The sequence below is a fragment of the Chiloscyllium plagiosum genome, chromosome 7, assembly GCF_004010195.1.
Source record: "Chiloscyllium plagiosum isolate BGI_BamShark_2017 chromosome 7, ASM401019v2, whole genome shotgun sequence".
Lineage (NCBI taxonomy): Eukaryota > Metazoa > Chordata > Chondrichthyes > Orectolobiformes > Hemiscylliidae > Chiloscyllium > Chiloscyllium plagiosum.
Genome location: NC_057716.1, coordinates 19114024 through 19140963, shown reverse-complemented (window position 1 = coordinate 19140963; position 26940 = coordinate 19114024). Strand labels below are relative to the sequence as shown.

The 26940-nt window shown below is 41.3% G+C and overlaps 1 protein-coding gene and 1 long non-coding RNA gene across 8 annotated transcripts in view; one reads left to right on the top strand and one right to left on the bottom strand.

Moving 5' to 3' along the window:
- Positions 1-26940, bottom strand: part of raph1a (Ras association (RalGDS/AF-6) and pleckstrin homology domains 1a) — a 176300-nt gene that overhangs the window by 62619 nt on the left and 86741 nt on the right. For 4 of the 6 annotated variants that reach the window (XM_043693158.1, XM_043693155.1, XM_043693159.1 and 1 more), the window contains one exon: positions 3728-3802. The exons of the other annotated variants lie outside the window; for them this stretch is intronic. In XM_043693158.1, the coding sequence (XP_043549093.1) occupies positions 3728-3802 (75 nt within the window). The remainder of the gene's footprint in view (positions 1-3727; positions 3803-26940) is intronic. 6 annotated transcript variants of the gene reach the window in all.
- Positions 1-26940, top strand: part of LOC122551378 — a 105736-nt gene that overhangs the window by 74392 nt on the left and 4404 nt on the right. The window contains exons 3-5 of one of the 2 annotated variants that reach the window (XR_006312088.1): positions 10885-11049; positions 17239-17298; positions 18442-18633. This is a non-coding gene — a long non-coding RNA (uncharacterized LOC122551378). The remainder of the gene's footprint in view (positions 1-10884; positions 11050-17238; positions 17299-18441; positions 18634-26940) is intronic. The other variant, XR_006312089.1, reaches the window with a different exon arrangement.

Genomic DNA, 26940 nt, shown 5'->3' with positions numbered 1-26940 from the left:
GTGAAAACTCGACAGGGCTGGGAGCTGGGATCTGGTTTGGGTGTAGAGCTGGGAGTGGAGGCGGAACCTGTAACTGGAGTGGGTGCGATGATGGGGGGAATGGAGGTGGAGTCATGAGCAGGGGTAGTGTTCCCCTCGGGGATCTGGGGGGTGGGGATAGTGACAGTGGGTTCTGTGGGGGGCGTGTCAGCAGAATGCAGGTGAGTGGCGCTGGCGGGGGCGGAAGTGGTGGTGACCACAGCAGTAGGGGTGGCGGAAGTCACTGAGCGTGTGGCATCAGCGATGACGTGAGGAACGGAAGTGATGTGACATGTGATGCATGAGGAATTGAGAGGGGTGGAAGTGGTTGTAGGAGTGGCCATGATGGGGGAGGAAGTGACATCATCAATCAGCGTGGGGGTGGCTATTCTATTTTCATCCATATGTTTATCCAATGACCATTTAAATGCCCTTATAGCTGGCAAGTCTCCTACAGTTGCAGGCAGTGCATTCCATGGCCTTACTACTCCCTGCGTAAAGAAACTACCTGACATCTGACCTATAACTATCACCCCTCAATTTAAAGCAATGTCCCCTCATGCGAGCAATCACCATATAAGGAGAAAGGCTCTCACTGTCCACCCGATCTAATCCTCTGAATATCTTATATGTCTCAATTAGGTCACCTCTCAATCATCTTCTCTCTAAGAAAAACAGCCTAGAGTCCCTCAGGCTTTCCTCATAAGATCTTCCCTCTATACCATGCAACATCCTAGTAAATCTCCTCTGAACCCTTTCCAAAGCTTCCACATTCTTCCTATAATGCGGTGACCAGAACTGTATGCAATCCTCCAAATACAGCCGCACCAGAGTTTTGTATAGTTGCAGCGTAACCTCATGGCTCCAAAACACAATCCCTCTACCAATAAAAGCTAACACACTATGCTTTCTTAACAACCCTATCAACCTGGGTGGCAACTTTCAGGAATCTATGTTCATGGACACAGATCTCTCTGCTCATCCACACTACCAAGAATCTTACCATTAGCCCAGTACTCTTTATTCCTGTTGGTCCTTCCAAAGTGAATCACCTCACACTTTTCTGCATTAAACTGCATTTGCCACCTCTCAGCCCAGCATTCAGGATCAACATTCAGGCTGGGGCTCCTGCGGCAAGTAAATCGCTGCACTCGCCAAAACATGTCCATCACATACAAGAAACAGGTCAAGCACGTGATGGAACATTCCCCATCTGCCTGCATTAGTGCAGATCCAACAATGCTCAAGCAGCTCAATATCATCCAAGTCAAAGCAGCCCATGAGTGCCACCCTACACTCCATCCTAAAAACTCACTCCCACAGGTGATGCACCATGGCCAAAGCAGTCATTATTGCCAAGATATATTTCAGTAACTGACAAAAGTTTATTTGACAGCACTTTCTCAACCTGTAACCTTTACGATCTAAAAAAAAAAGGGCAGCTGACAAAGGCATACATCATCACTTCTATGTTTCCCTCCAACTCTCACATTATTCTGACTTGGAAAAAAGATTGCCTTTTTGTCATCATTGCTTGGTCAAAATACTGAAACGCTACTTTCAAAGCACTGTAGGACCCACCTTCACTACATGGACTACATCAGTGCAGGAAGACAGCTCGTGACCATATTTTCAAGGGCAATTAGTTCTGAGCAATAATCGTCCGTCTTCACAGCAGTGTCATTCCATAAAGAAAGCCAAAATATATAAAGCCTCATTCATATTCCCACAAAGTATTTTTCATTCTTATGCTCAGTAATATAGTCCAGTCAACTAAGTGAATTAATGGTTGGATTGTTCCAATTCTAGCTAGTATGATTGTTGCCCAATAAGCTGCTAAGGGCATTGTTGTTTCTGCTGACCAGATCTATTAACTAACCTCAACACATCTCTCTAATTGGCGGAGTTTTCAAACCAATTTTTAGTTGCTTTGGATATTATTCTGAGGTCAGCATACAAGTTCTAGGCCTTGATGTTTGTGTGGTAATCAAATAAGCCACCAAGCATAAGACACTACTGCAAGACAGACAGAAAAGCAGAGCCCACTTACCAATATGAGTTACCTTTTACCAACAGATTCAAGAGCATATGCAGAAGCGTGGGAATAATTTGCTGATTGCCATCTTGCTCAAGGAATGGCCTGGGTGCAGTGCAGAGGGGAGAAGGGAACCTTAAGAGGTAGGAGAAAATTGTACAAAATTTGGGAAAAGAACAAAAATATTTTTTAACTAAATAATGGTTTCTCTTAATGTGGCAAGATGGAATTCCTCTGGCTGTTTTGCCTTCAACCAGTTTCCTGATATAATTTACTCCATTCCATTTGCCATCTTCTGAAATAACTGAGTATTGCCACAGTGCCCACAGGCACTGGCCATTCTCTGGCATGTCATCTCAATTGGTCATTTGTGAACTGTTAGCTGCACCCAGTGTTCTCACCTGATATTCCCCACACACAAGCCTTCAGACTGACCTTTCAAACTCCTTATTCGAGACAACTCTTGAGATCTGCTCCTTCAACTGAGATTAACCAAATGATTACACATCAGGAATCAAACTTAGGCCACTGGGGAAGTATAGCCAAGTTCACAACAGTGAATAAATATTTTAATCTTACAAGGCCAACAATGAAGATATGTCAGCCTGTTAAACAAGAAGCTTCTGATCTGGGCTTTGTCTGAATCTGAACTATAACTTGGAATCAATCAAAATTTATCTGTGCAGATAAATCATAGTGGCCTCCCACCAAGAACTTCACAAGAAGTGACAGAGTAGAATGATCCAAGGTATGGAATCACAAAATTGAGTTTAACTTCATGTCATTATAGGTTCAACTGAGGCCATATTACTGAGCTCATGCAGTGATGTTTTGGAATTTTAGTGTGGGACTAACTTTAGAAAACATTTCAGTTGTCAGATATTTGCTCGGCAGGACTCCATCTGGTTTACAAATTTTTCAGCCAGTGAAGCTTTGGTTTAACATCATAACTGTGTTTTAAGAGCTGGAAAACTCACTGCGGATCAAATTTGTCCAGTGCTCAAGTTTTAGAAGCTTTCAAGGGATCAAGAAGTTGGAGCTTTGCCAAGTTGTGTTTCGTTGATTGCTAATATTTACAAATAAACCATTCAGTTAAATATAATTACAACTCAAATGCTGCAGGAAATATTGTTAGGATATTGCTTTTTTTAATCCAGGCAAGTTGCATGTTGCCATTTTCTTAGTAAATTAACATTCAATACATGTTGCCAGAATGACAAAAACAAAGTTTGAAGTAATTGGAAAAACTGAGCAAAACTCCTCTTTCAAGTTATCCAGGAAGTGCTCGGAGAGGTTGACAAGGGATAGCATGCAGGCATTAGTCACGCTGACATGCAGATATCTGTTTAAATACAAGTTTTTGAAAAGTACAAATACAAACAAAAGCTCAAAACAAAGCCTATTTTGTCCACTCATTTTTAGGGAAAGGGATGGGTCACAAGCAGAAAGAGTTAACAAACAAAGTCAATTATTGGAAGAGACACAGGAGTACAGCTGAGTATAACCAGTCCTAGCAGTTTGGTCAATATACTGCAATGGATTGAGAAAACGGGAAATCAAAAAGATTCCTTGATATATAAATATTAACGAGGATATGGGATTGGCAACAAGTCACAGGGTTACTCATTCTACCTACAAGGTTTCATCACATGCAGGTTGGAAGATACGCTTCACCTTGGTCAGCAAATGAGAAGGTTTCCCAGCTATGTTTCTCAAAATGATTGACGTTTCCCTGTCCAGATAGGAATGCTTGGTGCAGGAAATAAAGAAAAAGAGAAATAAATCAGTGCAGTGATAAAATAAAGTTGAAGTGTGCAAGCATAGGATTAAAAAAAAAGCAACCTAATCATATTGGAAAAGCAATTCAGCAGTAAACCACTTTTCTTTCAGGGAACAACAAATTCATATATATTCCTCAAAGATTATATATATTCAAACATACATCCAAACAGAACAATATACAATGATAGAGTACCATGCCTATCTCCAGTGCAAGTTTCAAATCAGCCTCACATTTGGTCACAGAAATACTTTGGGATCAATCAGACAGGATAATTGCTGAGTGTGGAATTCAGTCAAGCTGACTAGATAAGCCCCAGCTCACACTGCCAGTTTTTAACTATTGGCTCCCTATCATTTTAAAGCTATCAGGATTACTATCACAAGCTTCTGGTTGTAAGTAAATTGAATGGAAACGAAGATTTAGTAGCTCTTCATGAATTTTGCAAACATTCTGGTGACAGGAACTTTTAGCTGGGGAATGGATGAACTCAATTTTAGTTACCTATCGCTAGCAAACATTGAGATAACAGGTGCAGGTCAGATTGTTTAAAGTTTCTTTAATAAGGTGTGCAGCAGCATGGCAGTTATTAAAGCAGACTAATAATAGAGAACTGGACAGCAGTTCAAATCCCATTGTGGTAATTTGAGAATCTAAACTCAGTTTCCCTTTTAAAAAGTCAGTACACACAACCTTGAAGCTGGCAGATTGTTACAAAAAACCCAACAGTTTCACTGATTTCTACACCCAAAGAAATCCACCATCCTTACCTGCTCTGGTCTGTATTTGACTTCAATCCAAGAGCATCACCTTCTGAAGTTGCTGAGCAAGTCAGTCAGTTATATAAAAGTATTACCAGCAGCTCAATAGCAATGTCCAGTAATACCATCTTCTCAGGTCAAAACAAAACCCCACCCTAACCCAACAATAGCAACTATTCCAAAATCTAAAACATTTCCACTTCTCACATCAGTTATCCTGTGAATTTGCATTAAGATTGCTAGCTTCCTACCAGATTTGGTATAACGTGTTTAGGTATTTTTTTTTAAAAAAAGTCTCCTTGGGCAGTTCTATACAGTACCTACCCTCAACGACAGGAAATATCGTTTAGTCCAGTCTCAGGTCACAATGAAGCAGAAATAAATTCATTGCAGCAATAAATTGGAGCAATTTCAGAAACATTTCAGTTTTTCAAGGAAAAGTTGCAATTTAATTCGAAAATGTAAATTGGTAGATACCATGCCAGCTTTCATTCCCTTTATAGGTCAATTGACAAGGTTAACATCTAATCAAGACAAAGGAAACTTAGGTTTGATCTCTGTCCCATTTGGAGTTATTTGACCCCAGCTGAGGAGCTACAATTGGCCTCAACACATTTACAAATGAACAATTACCACTTCAACAAGATATAGAGGATCTGTGACAATTCATTCTTTGTCTGCCTTGGCCAGGCTATTTACAGAAGACACCACGCAAAGATAGGATGATCATTTCAAAATGCAGTTGCCATCTAACTCCTTAAATCCAGTTCAGCTGCAAGACTGACATCTCTGGCAATGATGCACAAGTTTCCTATTGGTTTGGAATACAAAACAACAACAAGGGGAAGTTAAATTCATCCAAGAAATAACAATACACAAACTATAGGCTGTCAAGACAATACTTGAACATATTCACACAAATCAGCCATTTATTTCCCTTTCATACCTCTGAAACCCTTTACAGCTACAAACAATTCCTACTGTAGCCTAACAAATTCACCATTACTTTTATTTTCAACAATGTTCATAAATAGAATCCCTCAACTTTGCAGACTTTATGTTTAATCACGTCTGAAGAAATATGCACATCACTATCAAACTCTCTTACTCATCCACTCACTCACTCCACCACTCCCACCTCTCCCAAACAATGATCTACTTCTCACTGTTCCAAAATAAAATACATCTGCCACCTATATGACTTTCTGCGCTGTTCCTGTTTGCAATGTCCCCAGTTGGAAGACACCCTAATGGGTTTCTCACATCTAACTTCCAGATCATTTTACATAACTTGGAACAAGGGGAACAAGACTTCACAGACCAGATCACACCACCAGCCCACTCATCACAACTCAAAATGAAGAAAACATCTTTGCTTCCTGCCCAATTATCTTTCCATTCATGATAATTTTCCTGCTAACACGATGTTTTAATTTGTATAAGTCTCTAAGTAGTTCTTCTTAAATTGCACAACCATTCCTTTTCACTAATTAATTTGATCAAATGCGATCTGCCCTTTACAAATTCATACTGATTATTCCTGACTTAGCATGGTTTAAACATACACTAGTTTCAAGCTGCAATATGGACGTGACAAAGTTATCCACAATCCACCAGAGATTAACTATCTATTATTTCCAGCTTCAGTCCCTTTCCCTGCTCTTGAACTCAAATGCAACGTTCATTACCAAACAGACAATTTCCCATCTTGATGACTGAAAGATTGCTTAATCAACGTTCACTTCTTTATTCAGGGTGGGTCATCATCTGAGGACTTTCTTATTTACATTCCTATTAATTTCAATTGCTTTGTTTCAAATATTTGTCTTCTGAGATACTTCTAAGTTTCACTTTCAACTTCTGCTAAAAGCTAAGGCAAAGTAGAGCATCTCCAACAGCTCCTCATTCTCAAGTATAAGAAAGTTCCTTTTATGTTTAAAGGTATGTTTAAAGGTATCCCAGTTCTCCTTCAATGATTCTTTTATTTATTTATCCCTTCATATTGGCTGTTAATCACTTCTCCTCTTCCTTCCTATATTAACATTTATCACTCAAAATCATGGTATCACCATCTGCTTTTAGAGATTCCCCTTCTTCCTCAGCTAACACCCACCACAGATGAACGTTAGACTTTTCTTTGGATGATGCCATTTCTTTTTTTTACCCAGGTCTTCAAAACTCTGCAACTACCTTCTTCATTCTTCCCCTAGGCCCTTTCAATAATGCCCGGGCAGCATTCAAATATATCCCTTATAAAGTTAGCTTCTCACCTCTCCCTATTTTTTCTCGGTATGATGATGTTTTGTAACCATGGGCCTTAGTCCCTCACTAAAGCTTCTTCAAACAAATACATTTTGTCCATGTTCTGACTTAGTAGAAAATGAACTGAACCTCAGTTCACTGGGCCCAAAGCTTCACCGACTGTTTGTGCTTTGCAGAACTACAAACATATTCCAAAACAGTACTCCCAGCCCCGGAGACTCCACCACTAAGTATATTAAAGGCTGCACAGAATTCAACAATTCCAACCAGAAAAGTTCAAGGATTGATCCTGACTGACACCTCATTGGTGGACCTCAGCCAAACACTTCACTTTGAATGTATTCTTGGGCCAGGTAAACAGATCAAACGAGGAAGCATTCCCAGTAATGATAATTACCTAGAGATATCATGCTGCTTCGATTAGTCCAAATCTCCTAGCAAGACTTTTATCTTCCACCCTCAAACTAGAGGTAATACAAAACCTTGTGGCCCATATTCTAACTCACACCAAGTCCACCATACCCATTATTGGTGCACACAGATCTCCATTTGCTCTTGGTCCACTAACATGAAACTTTAAAAAGACGTTCATGTTCAAATCCCTACAGGATCTTTTCCTTCCACATTAAGTGGGGGTCTTGATAGACGTGCTTAAGATTATGAGGGGCATGGATACAGTGGACAGAAACCAGCTATCCTCCACAGTTGAAGGGTCAAGAACAAGGATGCACACTTTTAAAGTGAAATGCAGAAGGTTTGAGAGGGCTTTTGACCCATTTTATTTTCACCCAAAGGGTATTGGGGGTCTGGAATTCACTGCCTTGGAGGGGTATTGAGATGGGTAACCTCACAACCTTTAAAAAGTACTTGGATAAAAACTTGAAGCATCAAAACATTCAAGGCTATAGGCCTACTGCAGATGTGGAGAGAGAAGGGATGGCTTAGTGGTATTATCACTGGACTGTTAATCCAGAGACCAAGATCATGTTCTAGGGACCAGGTTTCGAATCCTGCCATAGCAGATGGTGGAATTTCAATTCAATAGTTTTAAAAAATCTGGAATTAAGTGTCTAATGATGACCATGAATTCACTGTCGATTGTCAGGAAAAACTGGTTCACTAATGTCCTTTTGGAAAAAGTTTCCTTTACGGAAGGAAACTACCATCCTTACCTGGCCTGGCCGAGCCTACAAGTGACTCCAGACCCACAGCAACGTGGTTTACTCTGGGCAATTAGAGATGGACAACAAATTATGCCCTTATTCCTTGAACGAATAAAGAAAAACAGTGGACAAAGTGTAGCTAGTAGTATATTTTTGGTAGTACAGGATCAATGCGCTGAGGGACCTCTTTGGTACTGTATAATTCTATGATAAGTAAACTTAATTGGACCTAAATTCCCTTCTCCTCACGCATCCAATCCAATTCAAGAACTCAAACTTAAACTGGCCTTTTGTGCCATGTACATTTTCCCTTCCCTTAAGATGCTTCTCAAAGACTATGTTTGATTAAGCTTTCAGTCATAGACTCATAGTCAGAGTCATCCAACACAGAAACAGACCCTTCGTGTTTGATGACTCTGGCTATGAGTCAGAATGAAAAATGTGGTGCTGGAAAAACACAGCAGACCAGGCAGCATCCGAGGAGCAGGAGAATCGACGTTTCGCGCATAAGCCCTTCTTCAGGACTTATGCCCGAAACGTTGATTCTCCTGCTCCTCGGATGCTGCCTGGCCTGCTGTATTTTTCCAGCACCACATTCTTCAACTCTGGTACTCCAGCATCTGCAGTCCTCACTTTCTCCTATGAGTCAGAATGTCCAACCAGGTTTCCCAAATTAAACTAGTCACATTTGCCTGCACTTGGCTCATATCTCTAAGGAGAAAGTGAGGTCTGCAGATGCTGGAGATCAGAGCTGGAAATGTGTTGCTGGAAAAGCGCAGCAGGTCAGGCAGCATCCAGGGAACAGGAGAATCGACGTTTCGGGCATAAGCCCTTCTTCAGGAAAGAAGCCCTTTCCTGAAGAAGGGCTTATGCCCGAAACGTCGATTCTCCTGTTCCCTGGATGCTGCCTGACCTGCTGTGCTTTTCCAGCAACACATTTCCAGCTCATATCTCTAAGTATTTCCTTTTCATGTTCCAAATGTCTTTAAAATGTTGCAACTGTACCTGCCTTGACCATTTCATTCCATGTAAGCACCATACTGTGTGAAAAGGTTGCCCCTCAGGTCCCTTTCAAATCTTTCCCCTCTCACCTTAAATCTATGCTCGCTAGTTTTGAATTGCCCTACCCTCGGGAAAAGGCCTTCACTATTTACCTTTCCTATGCCTCATGATTTTATAAACCTTTATACGGTCACCCCTCAACCTCTTACTCTCCAAGGAGAAAAGTCATAGCTTTTTGATTAGAGTAGATTCCCTACAGTGCGGAAACAGGCCCTATGGCCCAACAAGTCCACACTGACCCTCCGAAGAGTAACCCACCCAGACCCATTTCCCTCTGACTAATGCACCAAGCACTATGGGCAATTTACCATGGCCAATTCACCTGACCTGCACATCTTTTGGATTGTGGGAGGAAACCGGAGCACCTGGAGGAAACCCACACAGACATGGGGAGAATGTGCAAACTTCACACAGACACAGTTACCTAAGGCTGAGATTCGAACTTGGGACCCTGGTGCTGTGAGGCAGCAGTGCTAATCACTGAGCCACTGTGCCGCTTATCCTGCCTCTTTTTTTTGTTAAGATTACTTACAGTGTGGAAACAGGCCCTTCGGACCGGCAAGTCCACACCGACCCTCCGAACAGCAACCCACCCAGACCCATTCCCTGACATTTACCCCTTCACCTAACACTACGGGCAATTTAACATGGCCAATTCACCTAACCTGCACATTTTTGGACTGTGGGAGGAAACCGGAGCACCTGGAGGAAACCCACACAGACATGGGGAGAATGTGCAAACTCCACACAGACAGAATTGAACCCTGGTCTCTGGCGCTGTGAGGCAGCAGTGCTAACCACTGTGCCACCATGCCGCCCATAACTCAAACCCTCCAGTCCTGGTAACATCCTTGTAAATCTTTTCTGTACCCTTTCCAATTTAGTAATATCCTTCCTATAGCATGGCAACCAGAATTATATGCAGTGGCCTTGCCATTGCCCTGTGCAGCCACAACAGGACGACCCACATCCTATACTCAGTGCTCTAACCAATGAAGTCAAGCTTGCCAACAACCTTCTTCACCACCTCTTCTATCTGTAACACCACTTTCAAGAAACTATATACCTGAACTCCTCAGTTTCTCTGACAATACTCTACAGGGCCCCATCGTTAACTGTGCAAGTCCTACTCTGGGTTGACTTATGAAAATGCGAAACCCCACATTTATCTAAATTAAACTCCATCTGCTATTCCTTGGCCCTTTGACCAGCTGATCAAAATCCCTTTGAACTTTTCCACTGTCCACTATAGCATGAAGTTTGATATCATCTGCAAACCTACTAACCATGCTTCCTATACTTTCATCCAAATAGTTTATATAAATAACAAACAATAATGGACCCTGCATTGATCCCTGCAGAACACCGCTGGTTGCAGCCACCTGACGAAATCGTAACTCACTTGGTTCAATGTCACCTTTTGTCCAATTACTTTCCTGCAAACCAATTTGAAATGTTTTACCATATTAAAGATGCTATATCAACGTAACTTTTTGGATAAAATGTTAAGCTTTGACTTTTATAGTTTCCAATTTGAAATAGTTAGTTGAAAATTAGTATGAAGGCATACACATGTAACTTAGTTCTTTTGGCAAGGTTAACTAAGGGGAAGTGTCCCAGATTAACAAGAGAGGGCAGGTGCTATTGTAGCAAAATGAACAGAAAATAGAAAATTGTCCTTCATACGCAAAGAATAAATGTAAGCAGCCAATTTTAATTTGTATAAACATAGCGTATTTCTTCAGAGAAGTTATGATATCCCACATCAGAAAGGAATGACAAATATTTGTTTCATGTTAATAGGTTTCCTTCATGATTACATGATTGCTGTCGCTTAGCAACAGTGGTGCTTCTCATGACTATTTTGAACTGAATGATCATACAGACCTGGGAGAACAATCTCTACTTACCCTGTCTTTCAGAAGAGACCTTGGGATTTGCTTCAAATTACATCTTTAAATCTCAATGGTAATAAAAAATGGAACATATACTGTGTCAACTGAGATGTTTTGTTTGCTCTGCAATGTTTTTAAAATATTAATACACAGATTCAGGATTGGATTGTGTATTTTTAAAAATTTATTCACATTGCAACACCAACATGTAGTAATTTTGGTAACAGTACCATTGCTCCCTGACACAGTAAACTAATCAGTTAATGCTCTGCAGTAAAATTGGAAAGAGATTCTCCATCTGCTAAAATGCTCACTTCGAGTCATAGAGATGTACAGCACAGAAACAGACCCTTTGGTCCAACTTGTCCATGCCAACCAGATATCCCAACCCAATCTAGTCCCATTTGCTGGTACTTGGCCCATACCCTCTAAACTGTTCCTATTCATATACCCCCCCATCCAAATGCCTTTTCAATGTTGAGATTGTACCAGCGTCCACCCCTTCCTCTGGCAGCTCATTCCATACACGTACCATGCTCTGCATGAAAAAGTTGCCCCTTAGGTGCCTTTTACATCTTCCCCCTCTCACCCTGGACCTATGCCCTCTAGTTCTGGACTCCCTCACCCCAGGGAAAATACTTTGTCTATTTATCCTATCTGTGCCTCTCATGATATTATAAACCTCTATAAGGTCACCCCTCACCCTCTTAACTCTCGAGGGAAAGCAACCCCCTGCCTATTCAGCTTCTCCTTATAGCTCAAATCCTCCAACCCTAGCAACATCCTTATAAATCTTTTCTGAAACATTTCAAGTTTCACAACATCCTTTTAATAGGAAGGAGACCAGAACTGAACACAATATTCCAGAAGTGGCCGTACCAACGTCCTGTACAGCTGCAAAATGACCTAACTCCTGTACTCAATACTCTGACCAATTAAGGAAAGCATACCAAATGTCTTCTTCACTTCCTGTCTACCATGCAGCTCTACCTTCAAGTAACTATGAACCTGCACTCCAAGATCTCTTTGTTCAGCAACACTCCCTAGGATCTTACCATTAAGTGTATAGGTCCTGCTATGCAGCACCTTGCATTTATCTAAACTCCATCTGCCACTCCTCAGCCCACTGGCCCATCTGATCAAGATCCTGTTGTACTCTGAGGTAACCTTCTTCACGGACTACTATACCTCCAATTTTGGTATTATCTGTAAACTTACTAACTATACCTCCTACAGTCACATCCAAATCATTATTGTAAATGATGAAAAATAGTGGACCAGGATCGATCCTTGTGGCACTCCACCGGTCACAGACCTCAAGTCTGAAAAGCAACCCTCCACCACCACCCTCTGTCTTCTACCTTCAAGCCAGTTCTGCATCCAAATGGCTAGTTCTCCCTGTATTCCTGAGATCTAACCTTGCTAACCAGTCTCCCATGGGGAACCTTGTCAAATGCGTTACTGAACTCCACATAGATCAAGTCTACTGCTCTGCCCTAATCAATCCTCTTTGTTACTTCTTCAGAAAACTCATCGTGAGACATGATTTCCCATGCAGAAAGTCATGCTATCTCTAATCAGTCTTTGCCTTTACAAATACATGTAAATCCTGTCCCTCAGGATTCCCTCCGACACTTGCCCACCACCGACGTCAGGCTCATTGGTCTACAGTTTTTTCCTTACCACCTTTCTTAAACAGTGATAACCTCCAGTCTTCTGGCACCTCACCTGTGACTATCAATGATACAAATATCTCAGTAAAGGCCCCAGCAATCTCTTCCCTAGCTTCCTACAGAATTCTAGGGTACACCTGATCAGGTCCTGGGAATTTATCCATTTTTATGCATTTCAAGACATCCAGCACCTCCTCCTCTGTAATATGGATATTTTTCAAGATGTTACCATCTATTTCCCCACATTCTATATCTTCCATGTCCTTCTCCACAGTAAACACTGATGCAAAATACTCATTTAGTATCTCCCCCATCTTCTGCGGCTCCACACACGGGATGCCTTGCTGATTTTTGAAGGGCCCTACTCTCTCCCTAGTTACCCTCTTGTCCTTAATGCATCTGTAAAAATCCTTTTGGATTCTCTTTAACCCTATTTGCCAAAGTTATCCCATGTCCCCTTTTTGCCCTCCTTTTTTCCCTTTTAAGTATACTCAACTGCCTTTAAGGGCAGCATGGTGGCTCAATGGGTAGCACTGCTGCCTCACAGCACCAGGGTCCAAGGTTCAATTACAGCCTCGAGTGACTGTCTGTGTGGAGTTTGCACATTCTCCCTGTGTCTGCGTGGGTTTCCTCCGGGTGCTCCGGTTTCCTCCCACAGTCCAAAGATGTGCAGGTCAGGGGAATTGGCCGTGCTAAATTGTCCCACAGTGTTAGGTCAGAGCGAAATGGGTCTGGGTGGGTTACTCTTCGGAGGGTCGGTGTGGACTGGTTGGGCCGAAGGGCCTGTTTCCACACTGTAGGAAATCCGTAGGGAATCTAATCTAATCTAAGGATTCTCTCAATCTCTCCTTTCTATATTTGACATATGCTTCCTTCTTTTTCTTAACCAAACCCTCATCCAATATTCACTACATCTACAGCCTTTCCTTTGACCCTAACAGGAATATACTTTCTCTAGACTCTCGTCATCTCATTTCTGAAGGATTCCCATTTTCCAGCCTGTCAAAATCTGCCCCAGTCAGCTTTTGAAAGTTCTTGCCTAATAGCATCAAAATTAGCCTTCCTCCAATTTAGCACTTCAACTTTTAGATCTGGTCTATCCTTTTCCATCACTGTTTTAAAACTAATAGAATTATGGTTGCTGGCCCCAAAGTGCTCCCCCACTGACACCCGAGTCATCTGTCCTGCCTTATTGCCCAAGAGTAGGTCAAGTTTTGCACCTTCTCTTGTAGGTACATCCACATACTGAATCAGAAAATTTTCTTGTAGACACCTAACATTTGGCCTCTGGCACTCATGCAATTCAATATTCAAGAAAATGTCGTACGGCATACTGAATAAGAATTGAGTTAAAATTAAAACAGACTCACTTGGATAAGGTGGAACCTTATATTAAAAAGTTTGAATGGATCTAGTATCTTGGTTCTGAACAATGTTACAGCTTCAGTGGCTGAGAGCATTTGATTTTTAGCTTGTCACTGTGCAAATGTGTGCCAAAACACATTCCTTACAACATTTTGTGCAGAGAAGCATATGCAAATGCATTCTTGGTACATTACTCATTATTTGGAATAGGGTGTGTACCCTATTTTGAAACGCCCACTGCCCTCCTCTGTCAAGGTGGACTGATTAAATAGCCTTATGATTCAGGAAGGAACACAGAATTGAAACGTTGTGTAGAAGGTTGGTAAGGCCATACTTGGAATACTTTGCCATTCAATATTATGGCCTTCAATATTTCAAAAAACAATGTGGTGGCTTTGAAGAAGGAGCAAAACTCTACATGTTAATCAAACCCAAGGTATATAATTTATTAAGAAAGATTTTAGAAGGGTGTAACTCGTTTTCTAGAAAAAGAGAAAAACTAATGGGTGATCTAATCAAGGTCTTTAAAATTATGAAAGGATTTGATAAGAGCATACTCAGAAGATGTTTCCACTTGTGTCTAAGACTAGAACCAGACGCCATAAATGTTAGGTAGTTAATAATAAATTCAATTGAGAATTCAAAAAAACTTTTTTATGCAGAGAGTTGAAAATCTGGAACTCACTACCACAAGTATGAATATTTAAGAAGAAGCACAAGGGAGAAAATAATAGAAGTCCATATTGAAGCAGTTAAATGAAGGAGGGTGGGAGGGAGTTCATCTGAAGTAAAAACACCACCATAGTCCACTTGAGCCAAATAAGCAGTTTCTATGCTGTAAATAAAGCACAACACTCAAGAAACTCAATACCATAAAAGAACAAAGCAGCTTGTTGACAAATGCCCTTTCCAACAACTTCAACATTCACTCCCTTCACCACTGATGCACTGAAACAACATGTGCCATTGTCAAGATGCACGACAGCGAGTCACCAAGGCTCCTTCGATAGCATCTTACAAATCTGCAACCTCTACCAGCTAAAATAATAATAGGAGCGATGCACAGGAATAGATGCATCCTGAATGTGGAACGAGATCACCATGCTTGCACTTGCTGAATCGAAATTCTGGGACTCCCTTCCTGGCATTGCTGTGCATGTACCTACACACCAAAAACTGCATTGGTTCCAGAAGGGAGCTCACCACCAACTTCTCAGGGGAATTACGGATAGGCGATAAATACTAGTCCAGACACAATGCCCACAACACATGAGTAACCTCTGAACAAACATATGGTCACATTTTTGTAATACACTGCATATCAAAATCCCTAACAGGATTGTAATCCATCTATAAGGACTGTAATGGCTCAAGGTGGCAGTTCACAACCACAAGGACAATTAGGAATGGGCCATCAATACTGACCCAACTAGTAATGTCAACATCATATAAACAAACTTTTAAAAAATTGAAATGCTCCTTTCCCAGCAAAAAATAATTTCAAGCAATGCATTGGCTGTATCAATACCAAATAGATCTTTGTGATATCTCAGTACTATCAAGCTGGAGCACTGGAGGTTGAGGGGTGACCTTATAGAGGTTTATAAAATCATGAGGGGCATAGATAAAGTGAACTGCAAAATTCCTTTTCCTAGGGTAGAGGAGTTCAAAACTAGGGGGCATATTTTTAAGGTGGACGAGAAAAATTTAAAAGGGTCCTGAAGGGCACTTAGGGTGGTTCATATGTGGAATGAACTGCCAGAGGGAAGTGGTGGATGCTGGTACAGTTACAATATTTAAAAGACATTTGCATAAGTACATGAATAATGAAGGTTTAGAAGGATATGGGCCAAATGTAGGCAGATGAGTCTAGTTTTGCTTGGGAAACTTGGTTGCCATGGACAAGTTGGAATGAAGGGTCTTTTTCCATGCTGTATGACTCCATGACTAAGTATCTTGGAAGAAATTTCAATCCAATATTTTCACGGCGGCTGGCTTGTTCGTATTTCTTCAGAATTTATAATATCATCCCCAATTTAAATCTAGTTTTTGGATTGTCTCAGAATCTAAATGCTATGAGGATACTCTTCAGCAGCTTAAACTAAAGCACTAGATGACTACAGGAGGAGACAATCTACATGAAACATAATATTCCATATTAACGCAGTTAATCAGCACCAGTGCTTGAATAGTGTAACAGTGAGTATGTGGAAACAGCCTTGTCTCCATTAGACTCAGAGTCACCAGCATGACCCTATTATAACCTGTCTATCCAGGCTTCAAGGTGTGTACCACCAAGGTGATGTACTGGTAAATTAAAACTTCCACTCTACTTGGAGAAAATAGAGAAGGTACATTAAGTGGAAGATTGCACACAGCAATTAGTGAATGGGTTTATTTCCACTATTCTGTTAAGTTTCATAAACCTGAGCATTGCAAAATTTGTAAATTATAACTCAGTATACTTCACTAAGGAGTGGAGGAACTCCAACATCACTAGTAAAGGGTTGGAAAAGGCATAAATTAGCTGCAAATAAGCATAAATCAAAATTACAGCTCTGACAATATGTATGGGGTACCCAACTAATCAGGCTGTAAAGATACTTCAAACTTGAAAGGTTTCTGATGGCAAAAATCACTATCAACTGACTTATCATTGCTATCTTCATCACAAGGACATTCACATCATCCTCAGCTGGTTAACAAGCTGGAATGCTAGTTGCCATTTCAAATGCATCATTTAAATTGGTGAAATAGTTGTCAAAAACATTTGCGGTTTTCTTTTGTATAGTGGATCAACGGTTGTTCCTTCTGAGCCCTTGGTAAAGGCATGAACTTTGTACTGCAGATCCAGGTATGAATGAACCAATCCGTAAGATTTACAAAACTGAGAGAGTATATAAGGATTATAGTAGTTTGAGGTGGAAATCTAAGCCAATTGTAATGTTCTTCTAAAAGCAAAACACCGTGGATGCTAGAGATCTGAAACAGAAACAACGTCGTGTAAAAACTCAGCAGGTCTGGCAAGATCTGTGAACTGCAAAACAGATTTGGGTTTTGAATCCAAACACTTCTTCGGAATTGGGACCTTGTTTTGAAGTGTCATTGGACTCAAAATATTAACTCTGTTGGCTCCACAGACGCAGGGAAATCTGCTGAGCTTCTCCAGCAACTTTCTGTAATGTTCTTTTGTTTTAATTTTGGATTGTTTGCTTTTTTATTAGAATTATCGAATGTACAACTAACAGTCAGCAGGAAGCTGCGATTTCCCCAGCTCAATCACGGTCAGTTAACTTTGAAGTCTCAGTTGCTTTTTTGTCCTTAACAGTCTTTCCCATGTTTCGTAATTGCAAATATAGTCCTTCATTTACACCCTGTGCTTTGAGTCAAGAGCCTATCTCACTGTCCCATGTTGAATGTTCTGTTTCCCAAGTCTGTTTTTTCTGTGTCCCAGCCAAGGGTGTGCTACAATACTGACTTTTTTCCTCAATGACTCAGCAGGGATAGTTTATAAAATCAGCAAAGCCTTGTTCCCTTGGTGTGGGAACTTAAAGTATTTCAAATCAAATAGTCTATGCTTCGTCGCCCCAGTGTAGAGGAGACCATATTGTCAGAAGTGAATACAGTAGACTATATTAAGTAAATTGCAGCTCAGTTAGGAGGGAGGAAGTAAATGGGCTGGTGTTACACATTCTTCAATTGCATGGGAAGGTGCAGTGGGGAGGTGTCAGGAGAAAAGAGGAGCAGACCAGGGTGTCCTGGAAGGAACAGACCCCACAGAAAGTTGACAAGGGAGGAAAGGGAAACAGAGCTGGTGGAAATGGCGGCTAATGATCTTTTGGATGTGGATGCTGGGGGGATGGTAGACATGAACAAGGTGGACCCTATCACTGCTGTGGGAGGAAAGAGAAGGGGTGAAGGCCAAAGTGCAGGAGATGGGTCAGACTGGGCTGAGAACCCTGTCAACCAAGGTGCTGAGTAATCCTTGGCAGAGGAAGAAGTTGGACATTTCAGAGACCCCTATACAGAAGCTAGCATCATTGGAAGAGATTGGATGGAGATGGAGAATCTGAGAGAATGGAATAAAGTCTTTACTGGAAGCAGTGTATGAGGATGTATAATCCAGGTAACTGTAAGAATCGATAGATGTATAGTGAATATTGGTGATAATCTTATTCCAAAAATAAAACAAAGATGTTGAATAGAAGGGAGGAGTCAGAGATGGACCAAATGAAGGTGAGAACAGGGTGGAAATTGGAAGCAAAATTGATAAACTTTCCCAAATCCGAATGAGAGCATAAAGCAATGCCAATAATGTCATTAATGTACTGGAGAAAGAGTTGCGGAATAACTATCTACTGTGTACATTTTTTGTTTTTATTCAAGAATTGTTTCCTCTCATTAAAATTAATCTTATTCAAACATAGATGGTTGAAGGCATCAGCTTTATATGGGAGAGAAGAGGATAATTATGAATAGCATGTGCTATTCTCTACCACTGAGGCCAAATAATTTCTGCTATCTTCACCTCTCAGGATCAGTGCATTAAGATTATGGCATTTTCTTGCCACAAAGCAACTCAACAAAGCAGGAGCAAAGAGGAAGCATGCATCATTGAGGTAAGGATGGCAGGAGACCCACATATTCTCCTCTCTTCATTCATCCCAATTTGTCATCTGACTAAAACCTAATCTGGACAAAGAAGTTTTTTAACAATGTATTAAACTCCAATTTCTCTCACATACCAAAATTGTTAATGCCTGTTGGATACTTTGTTAGAATTTGGGGGATGGCAGTTACTTGCTGAACCCTGGGATTACCACAGGAGCATTGGAGCAGGGGTAGGTTATTTGACCCCTTGAGTCTTTACTGTTATTCTTGGTCATGGCTAATTATTCACGTCAACACCATTTTCCCACACTTTCCTCATATCTGAAGGATATAAACTGAGGCAAGAGAGGAGGGGGAAGTTGTATTTTTGATTAAACAAAATATTACTACCGTAATCTGGGAAGATAATTCTGAGGGATCATCCAGTCAAACAATATGAGTAGGAATTAGAAATAAGAAGGGGATGTTCACCTCGATTTGAGTAAACTGTTCGCAAGTGTAGGGATGATGACAAGTGGGAGGCTTTCAAAGATGTGAGAGTTCAGAGGCATGATGTTCCTGTTACAGTGAAAGGTAATGCTGATATCAGTAGGGTACAATGGATGAATAAAAGATGTACAGGTTCTAGTCAAGAATAAAATAGAATTGTATATTGTAATACGAACAGCAGAGATCAAATGAATCTCTTGAAATGTATAAGGAGTATAGGAACATTCTTAACAGGGAAATCAGGAAGGCAAAGAGGGGATATGAGATAGTCTTGGTAGATAAGGTTAAGCATAATCCAAAGGGATTCTACAAGTACATTATGAGCAAAAGGGCAACCACAGAGAGAATAGTATCCCTTAAAGATCAATGAGATCATTTATGTACTGAAGCTCAGGAAATGGGAGAGACATTTAGTGAATATTTTGCATCAATTTTTACTGTGGAGAAAGAAATGGAGGCTGGAGAACTGGGGAAATAAATATTGATGTTTTGAAAACAGTTCACATTACAGAAGATGAAGTGCCGGAGTTCTTAGAAAACAAAAGTGAGTAAATCTGTGGGTCTTAATCAAATGTATCCCAGTATGTTGTGGAGCTGTGAGGAGAAATTTAGAAACAATAGATCTGTGAGCCTGACATCAGCGATGGGTAAGTTGTTGGAGGGAATTCTGAAAGATAGGATTTATGTGCCTGTTGGAAAGGCAAGGACTGATCAGGGATAGTCAGTGTGGGTTTGTGCAAGGGAAATCATGTCTCACAAACGTTTTTGATTTTTTTGAGGAAATAACCAAAAAGATTGATGAGGGCAGAGTGGTAGATGTTGTTTACCTGGACCTCAGCAAAGCCTTTGACAAGGTTCTGCATGGTAGACTAATTGGTAAAAGTGGATCAAATGGGATTTTAGGGAGAGCTTGCGAATTGAATATGAAATTGACTTGATGGTAAGAGATAGAGGGTGGTGGTGGAGGCTTGTTTCTCAGACTGGAGACCTGTAACTAACGGTGTTCCACAGAGATCAGTACTGGGTCAACCTTTGTTTGTCATTTATATAAACGATTTGGATGAGAGCATAACAGGCATAGTTAGTAGGTTTGAAGACGAGACCAAAATTGGTGGTGTAGTCGACTATGAAGAATGTTCTCTAAGATTACAATAAGATCTTGAACAATTATGTCAATGGCTGAGTAGCAGCAGATGGAGTTTAGTTTGGATAAAGGAGGGGTATTGCATTTTGATAAAATACACAAGACAGGACTCATACAATTAATGGTAGCGCCCTGGGAGTGTTGTAGGTCAGAGGATCCTAGGGTTCAAGTATGTAATTCTTTGAAATTTGCACCTCAGGTAGACAGGGTGGTTAAGAAGGCTTTTAGCACACCTGCCTTTATTGCTTAGACCTTTGAGTGTAGGAGTTGGGAAGTCATATTGAGGTTTCACAGGATGTTTGAGAGGTCTCTTCTGGAGTACTGTGCGCAGTTCTGGTTGCCCTGATTTAGGAAGGATATTAAATTGGAGACGGATCAGCAAAGATTTACCAGGGTATTGCATGGGAACAGAGAGTCGAGTAATAAAAATAGGCTGGAGAGAGTGGGACTTTTTTCACTGGAACATAGGAGGATGAGGGACGACTTTGTAGAGGTTTATATCATCATGAGGGGTATAGATGAGGTGAATAGCAAGTTTCCCTTCACTAGGGTGGGCGGGGAGGCGGGCTTCAAAACTAGGGGACATATCTTTAAGGTGAGAGAAGCAAGTTTTAAAAAGGATGTGAGGAGCAACTTTTTTTTTTAACACAGAGTATGTGGAATGAACTGCCAGTGGAACTGGTGGATGTAGGTACAGTTACTAAAAATCATTTGGATTTTTAAAGGCATTTCAATAAGTACATAAATAGGAAAGATTTGGAGGGATATGGGCCAAACGCAGGCAAGTGGGACTAGTTTAATGTGAGAAAATGGTTGCCGTGTGCTAGTTGAACCGAAGGGGTCTGTGTCCTTGCAGTATGACTCTATGATTCTATATGATTAGATTAGATTAGATTCCCTACCGTGTGGAAACAGGCCCTTTGGCCCAACAAGTCCACACCGACCCTCTGAAGAGCAACCCACCCAGAAGCATTCCCCTACATTTACCCTTTCACTAACACTACGGGCAATTTAGCGTGGCCAATTCACCTAACCTGCACGTCTTTGGACTGTGGGAGGAAACCGGAGCACCCAGAGGAAACCCACGTAGACACGGGGAGAATGTGCAAACTCCACACAGACTGTTGCCCGAGGCAGGAATTGAACCCCGGTCTCTGGTGCTGTGAGGCAGCAGTGCTAACCACTGTGCCACCCAAATCTCCTATTGGCATTAATATCTAGAAATCTAGTATCAAATCTACATAGATTTGCTACTAATCACCATGCATTGCTAAAGAAACATGTAAACCCAGAACAGGATTTGGCTGTGATGTACTTGATGGACTGAGCCACGTGATTGCACTCAGTGGCTCATTTATTCATTCAGTTGCGCTGTTCTTGAAGGCAATTCATTGGTCCATTGTCAGCTGATGCTTCATCCTGAGCTTTTTTTTGGCAGTTTGCGTCAGTGTAGGTTTATCATTACCCACTCTCAGAGGCAGAGCAAGGAGACATGTCAGATGTCTGCTTCATTCGGAATAGGAATTAAACCGGTTCTGGTGACATTATTCATAACCACACACTCGCCATGTAGTTAACTAAGTTAAGTGGCCTTCATTACAATTCATGAAAAATAGCCACTTTGGTAAACTGCCAGAGAATGAGTGCACTCATCAGATCCTTGCATAAGTTAACAGCAACCTTTCCATGACATCATACTATCTGCTAGAAATAAAAATTTAAGTTCATATGTGAAGAATGACTGGCCATAAGGAAGGGAAGGAGGAAGGGAGACAGAGCTAAGCCTGCAAAGGAAAGGACATCTAGCTTTATTGGAAATTACTAATAATTTGAGGCCTTTGAAATTGGCCCGGTCAATTCACTTCACCTCAAAATTCAACAGTTGATGGACTACTTAATTTTATGGGATATAGGATGAGCACTTCCCAAAACAGCCAGATTTTGGATGAGCACAGAATAGCTGCTCCCAGCAACTAAATATAGTTCCTAGTGCTCAAACACTAATACATACTGGATTTAGTGTTGTGCAATTGAGGCAGACTTGATAAAGGAGCTTAAGTTGAAGGAACTCTTAGGAGGCAGTGATCACAATATGATTGAATTTACTCTGAAATTTGAGAGGAAGAACACAGAATCAGAGGACCCTAGCAGAGGACAGCAGAACAGCAATGACAGGAGTTTCCAGGAGTAATTCAGGAGACACAGCAGAGATTCATCCCAAGGAAAGAGGAATATGGTACAGGAAGGATGAGGTAACCAAGGCTGACTAGGGAAGTCAGGGATAGAATAAAAGCAAAACAGAAAGCATACAAGGTGGCGAATGGCAGTGAGAAACCAGAGGACTGGAAAGCTTACAAAGACTAACAGAGGGCAACAAAAAAAAGAAATGAGGGAGGAGAAGATTAAATAGGAGGGTAAGCTAGCCAGTAATATAAAGAAAGACTGTAAGAGCTTCTTTAGATATATAAAGGGCAAAAGAGAGTAAAAAGTGGACTTTGGGCTGCTGGAAAATGATGCTGGAGAGATAGTGGGGAACAAGGAAATGGCTGAGGAACTGAATAATTACTTTGTGTCAGTCTTCACAGTAGAAAACTGAGTAATATCCCAAAAATTCAAGATAGTGAGGGGGCAGAACTGAGTATGGTGGCCATCACCAAGGAGAAGGTGCTAGGAAAACCGAATGGTCTGAAGGTGGATAAATCGTTTGGACCAGATGGACGATACCCCAGAGTTCTAAGGAAGATAGCTGAAGAGATAGTGGGGGCAGTAGTGATCTTTCAAGAATCGCTAGAATCAGGGAGGGGCCCCAGAGGACTGGAAAATTGCTAACGTGACACCTTGGTTTAAAAAGAGAGCAAGGCAAAAGACAGAAAATTACAAAATGATTAGCCTAACCTCAGTCGTGAGTAAGATCCTGGAATTCATTGTGAAGGATGAGATTTCTGAATACTTGGAAGTGTATGTGAAATAAGGCACAGTTAACATGGTTTCATCATGGGGAGGTCATGCCTGACAAATCTGCTAGACCTCTTTGAGGAAGTAACAAGCAGGTTAGACCAAGGAGAACCAGTGGATGTTATATATCTGGACTTCAAGAAGGTCTTTGACAAGGTGCTGCACAGGAGGCAGCTGAGTAAGATAAGGGCCCATGGTGTCAGAGGCAAGGTACTAGCATAGATAGAAGCTCGGTTGCCTGGCAGGAAGCAGAGAGTGGGGATAAAAGGGTCCTTCTCAGGATGACAGCTGATGACAAGTGGGGTTTCGCAAGACTCCATGTTAAGACCACAACTTTTCACTTTATACATTAAGATGATCTAGATGAAGGAACTGAGTGCATTCTGGTTAACTTTGCAGATGATACAAAGCTAGGTAGAGGAAAGGTCGAATTGAGATGGCAGGGAGGCTGCAGAAGGATTTGGACAGGTGAGAAGAGTGGGCAAAGAAGTGGCAGATGAAGTACAATGTGGGAAGGTGTCAGATCATGCATTTTGGTCAGAAGAATAGAGGCATGGATTATTTTTTAAAAATGGAGAGAAATTTCAGAAGTCTGAAGTGCAAAGAGACTTGGGAGTTCTAGTCCAGGATTCTCTCAAGGTAAAATTGCAGGTTGAGTCAATAGTTAGGAAGGCAAATGCAATGGTGGTATTTATTTTGAGAGGACTTGAATATAAAAGCAGAGATGTACTTCTAAAGTCCTATTAGGCTCTGGTCTGATTACATTTGGAGTATTGTGCACAGTTTTGGGTGCCATATCTCAGAAAGATGTACTGGCCCTTGAGCGTGTTCAGAGGAGGTTCACAAGAATGATCTCAGGAATGAAAAGCTTAACATATGAGGAACATTTGAGGACTCTGGGTTTATACTCGATGGACTTTATAAGGATGAGGAGGGAATCTAATTGAATCATACAGAATAACGAATGGCCTGAACAGAGAAGATGAGAAGCAGATATTGAGAAGCTGTTTCCATTGGTAGGAGAGACTAGGACCTGGGAGCACAGCCTTAGGGGAAGAAAAGACCTTTTAGAACGGAGATAAGGAGAAATGTCTTCAGCCAGAGTGTGGCAAATTTATGGAGTTCATTGCCACAGAAGGTTGTGGAGGCCAGATTATTGAATATATTTAAGACTGAGATAGATAGGCTCGAGTCTCAAGGGGATCAAGGGTTATGGGGAGAAAGTGGGAGAATGGGGCTGAGAAACTTATCAGCCACGATTGTATGGTAGAGTAGACTCAATGGGCTAAATGGCCTAATTTCTGCTCCTATGCCTTATTGTCTTGTATCTACTCTACACAGACATTTATAATTCCTATAACAGGATAACCAGAACTGCACACAGCACTTTATAAGAAGCCTCACCAATGTCCTGTTCAACCTCAACATAATGTCCCAACTCCTATACTCAAAGGTCTGAGCAATCCAACCATTTAAAGTTTCCAAGGAAGCACTTTTACACCAAAGTTGTAAACCTTTTCTTCAGGTGCTGATTTATGGCTGCTTGTCAAAGATTTCTTTAGATAAATCTAGCTCCACTCAAATTGTAAAACTACAAAGTGAGTGAATATTTTCCAATAAAAAACATGGCTTTATGCATGGGAAATCATGTCTCACAAACTTGATTGAGTTTTTTGAAGAAGTAACAAAGAGGATTGATGAGGGCAGAGCGGTAGATGTGATCTATAAGGACTTCAGTAAGGCGTTCGAAAAGATTCCCCATGGGAGACTGGTTAGCAAAGTTAGATCTCGCTGAATAGAGGGAGAACTAGCCACTTGGATACAGAACTGGCTCTAAGGTAGAAGACAGAGGGTGGTGGTGGAGGGCTGCTTTTCAGACTGGAGGCCTGTGACCAGTGGAGTGCTACAAGGATCGGTGCTGGGTCCTCTACTTTTTGTCACTTACATAAATGATTTGGATGCGAGCATAAGATGTACAGTTAGTAAGTTTGCAGATGACACCAAAATTGGAGGTGTAGTGGACAGGGAAGAATGTTACCTCAGATTATAACAGGATCTTGATCAGACGGTCCAATGTGCCGAGAAGTGGCAGACTGAGTTTAATTCAGATAAATGTGAGATGTTGCATTTTGGGAAAGCAAATCTTAGCAGGACTTGTACACTTAATGGTAAGGTCCTAGGGAGTGTTGCTGAACAAAGAGACCTTGGAGTGCAGGTTCATAGTTCCTTGAATGTGGAGTCACAGGTGGATAGGACAGTGAAGGCGGTATGCTTTCTTTTATTGGTCAGAGAATTGAGTACAGGAGCTGGGGGGTCATGTTGCGGATGTACAGGATATTGGTTAGGCCACTGTTGGAATATTGTGTGCAATTCTAGTCCCCTTTCTATCGGAAAGATGTTGTAAAACCTGAAAGGGTTCAGAAAAGATTTACAAGGATGTTGCCAGGATTGGAGGATTTGAGCTATTGGGAGAGGCTGAACAGGCTGAGGCTGTTTACCCTGGAGCATCGGAGGCTGAGGGGTGACCTTAGAGGTTTACAAAATCATGAGGGGCATGGATAGGGTAAATAGGCAAAGTCTTTTCCCTAGGGTTGGGGAGGCCAGAACTAGAGGGCATAGGCTTAGGGTGAGAGGGGAAAGATATAAAAGGGAGCCAAGGAGCAACTGTTTCACGCAGAGGGTGGTATGTGTATGGAATGAGCTGCCAGAGGAAGTGGTGGAGACTGGTACAATTGCAACATTTAAAAGGCATTTGGATGGGTATATGAATAGGAAGGGTTTGGAGGGATATGGGCCAGGTGCTGGCAGGTGGGATTAGATCGGGTTGGGATATCTGGTCGGCATGGACAGGTTGGACCGAAGGGTCTGTTTCTATGCTGTACATCTCTATGACTCTATAAAAGAAAGATACTGTTTTCATGAGCACCATGCTTTTTCCTATTTACATAAACGGAAGCATTTTCAACAGCAAATATCAAAACGAGCTTCTACGGAATAAACAAAAGGGACCCATCTGGCCTTGGAAATAAAATACTGCTACCAATGAAATAGCTGCATCCAGAAGGGCATTTATTCCATTTTCTTCTCACCATTCACTTCAAAAGGCAATCACAGAATCACAGTACACAAACAGACCCCTCGGTCCCATCAGTCCGTACAGACCAAAATCTCAAACTACATTGGACTCACTTGCCTGCAATTGGCCCATTTCCCTCCAAACAATTCTTACTCGTGTACTTTAAATGTTGTAACTGACCCACATTCACCACTTCCTCATTCCATTAACAGACCACTGTCTGTGTGAAGAAATTGCTCCTCATGTCTTTTTTAAATGTTTCTACTCTCACTTTAAAAATATGCTCCCAAGGCTTGAAACTCTTCAAGGGAAAAGGCACCTGCCAGTTACCTTATCTACACCGTCATTATTTTATAAACCTCTGTAAGGTCACCTCTTAACTTCCCACACTCCATTGAAAAACATTTCCATCCTCTCCAATCTATTTTTAATAACTCAAACCCTTCACTGCCGGCAACATCCTGGTAAACCTCTTCTTAAACCTCTCCAGCTCAGTAATATATTTTCTATCAAAGTGACCAGAACTGCATACAGCACTCCAGAAGAAGCCTCACCAAGTCCTCAATGTAACGTCCAACTCCTATACTCAAAAATCTGAGCAATCCAGCCATGTAAAGTCTCCAAGGAAGCACTTTTACACCAAAGTTGTAA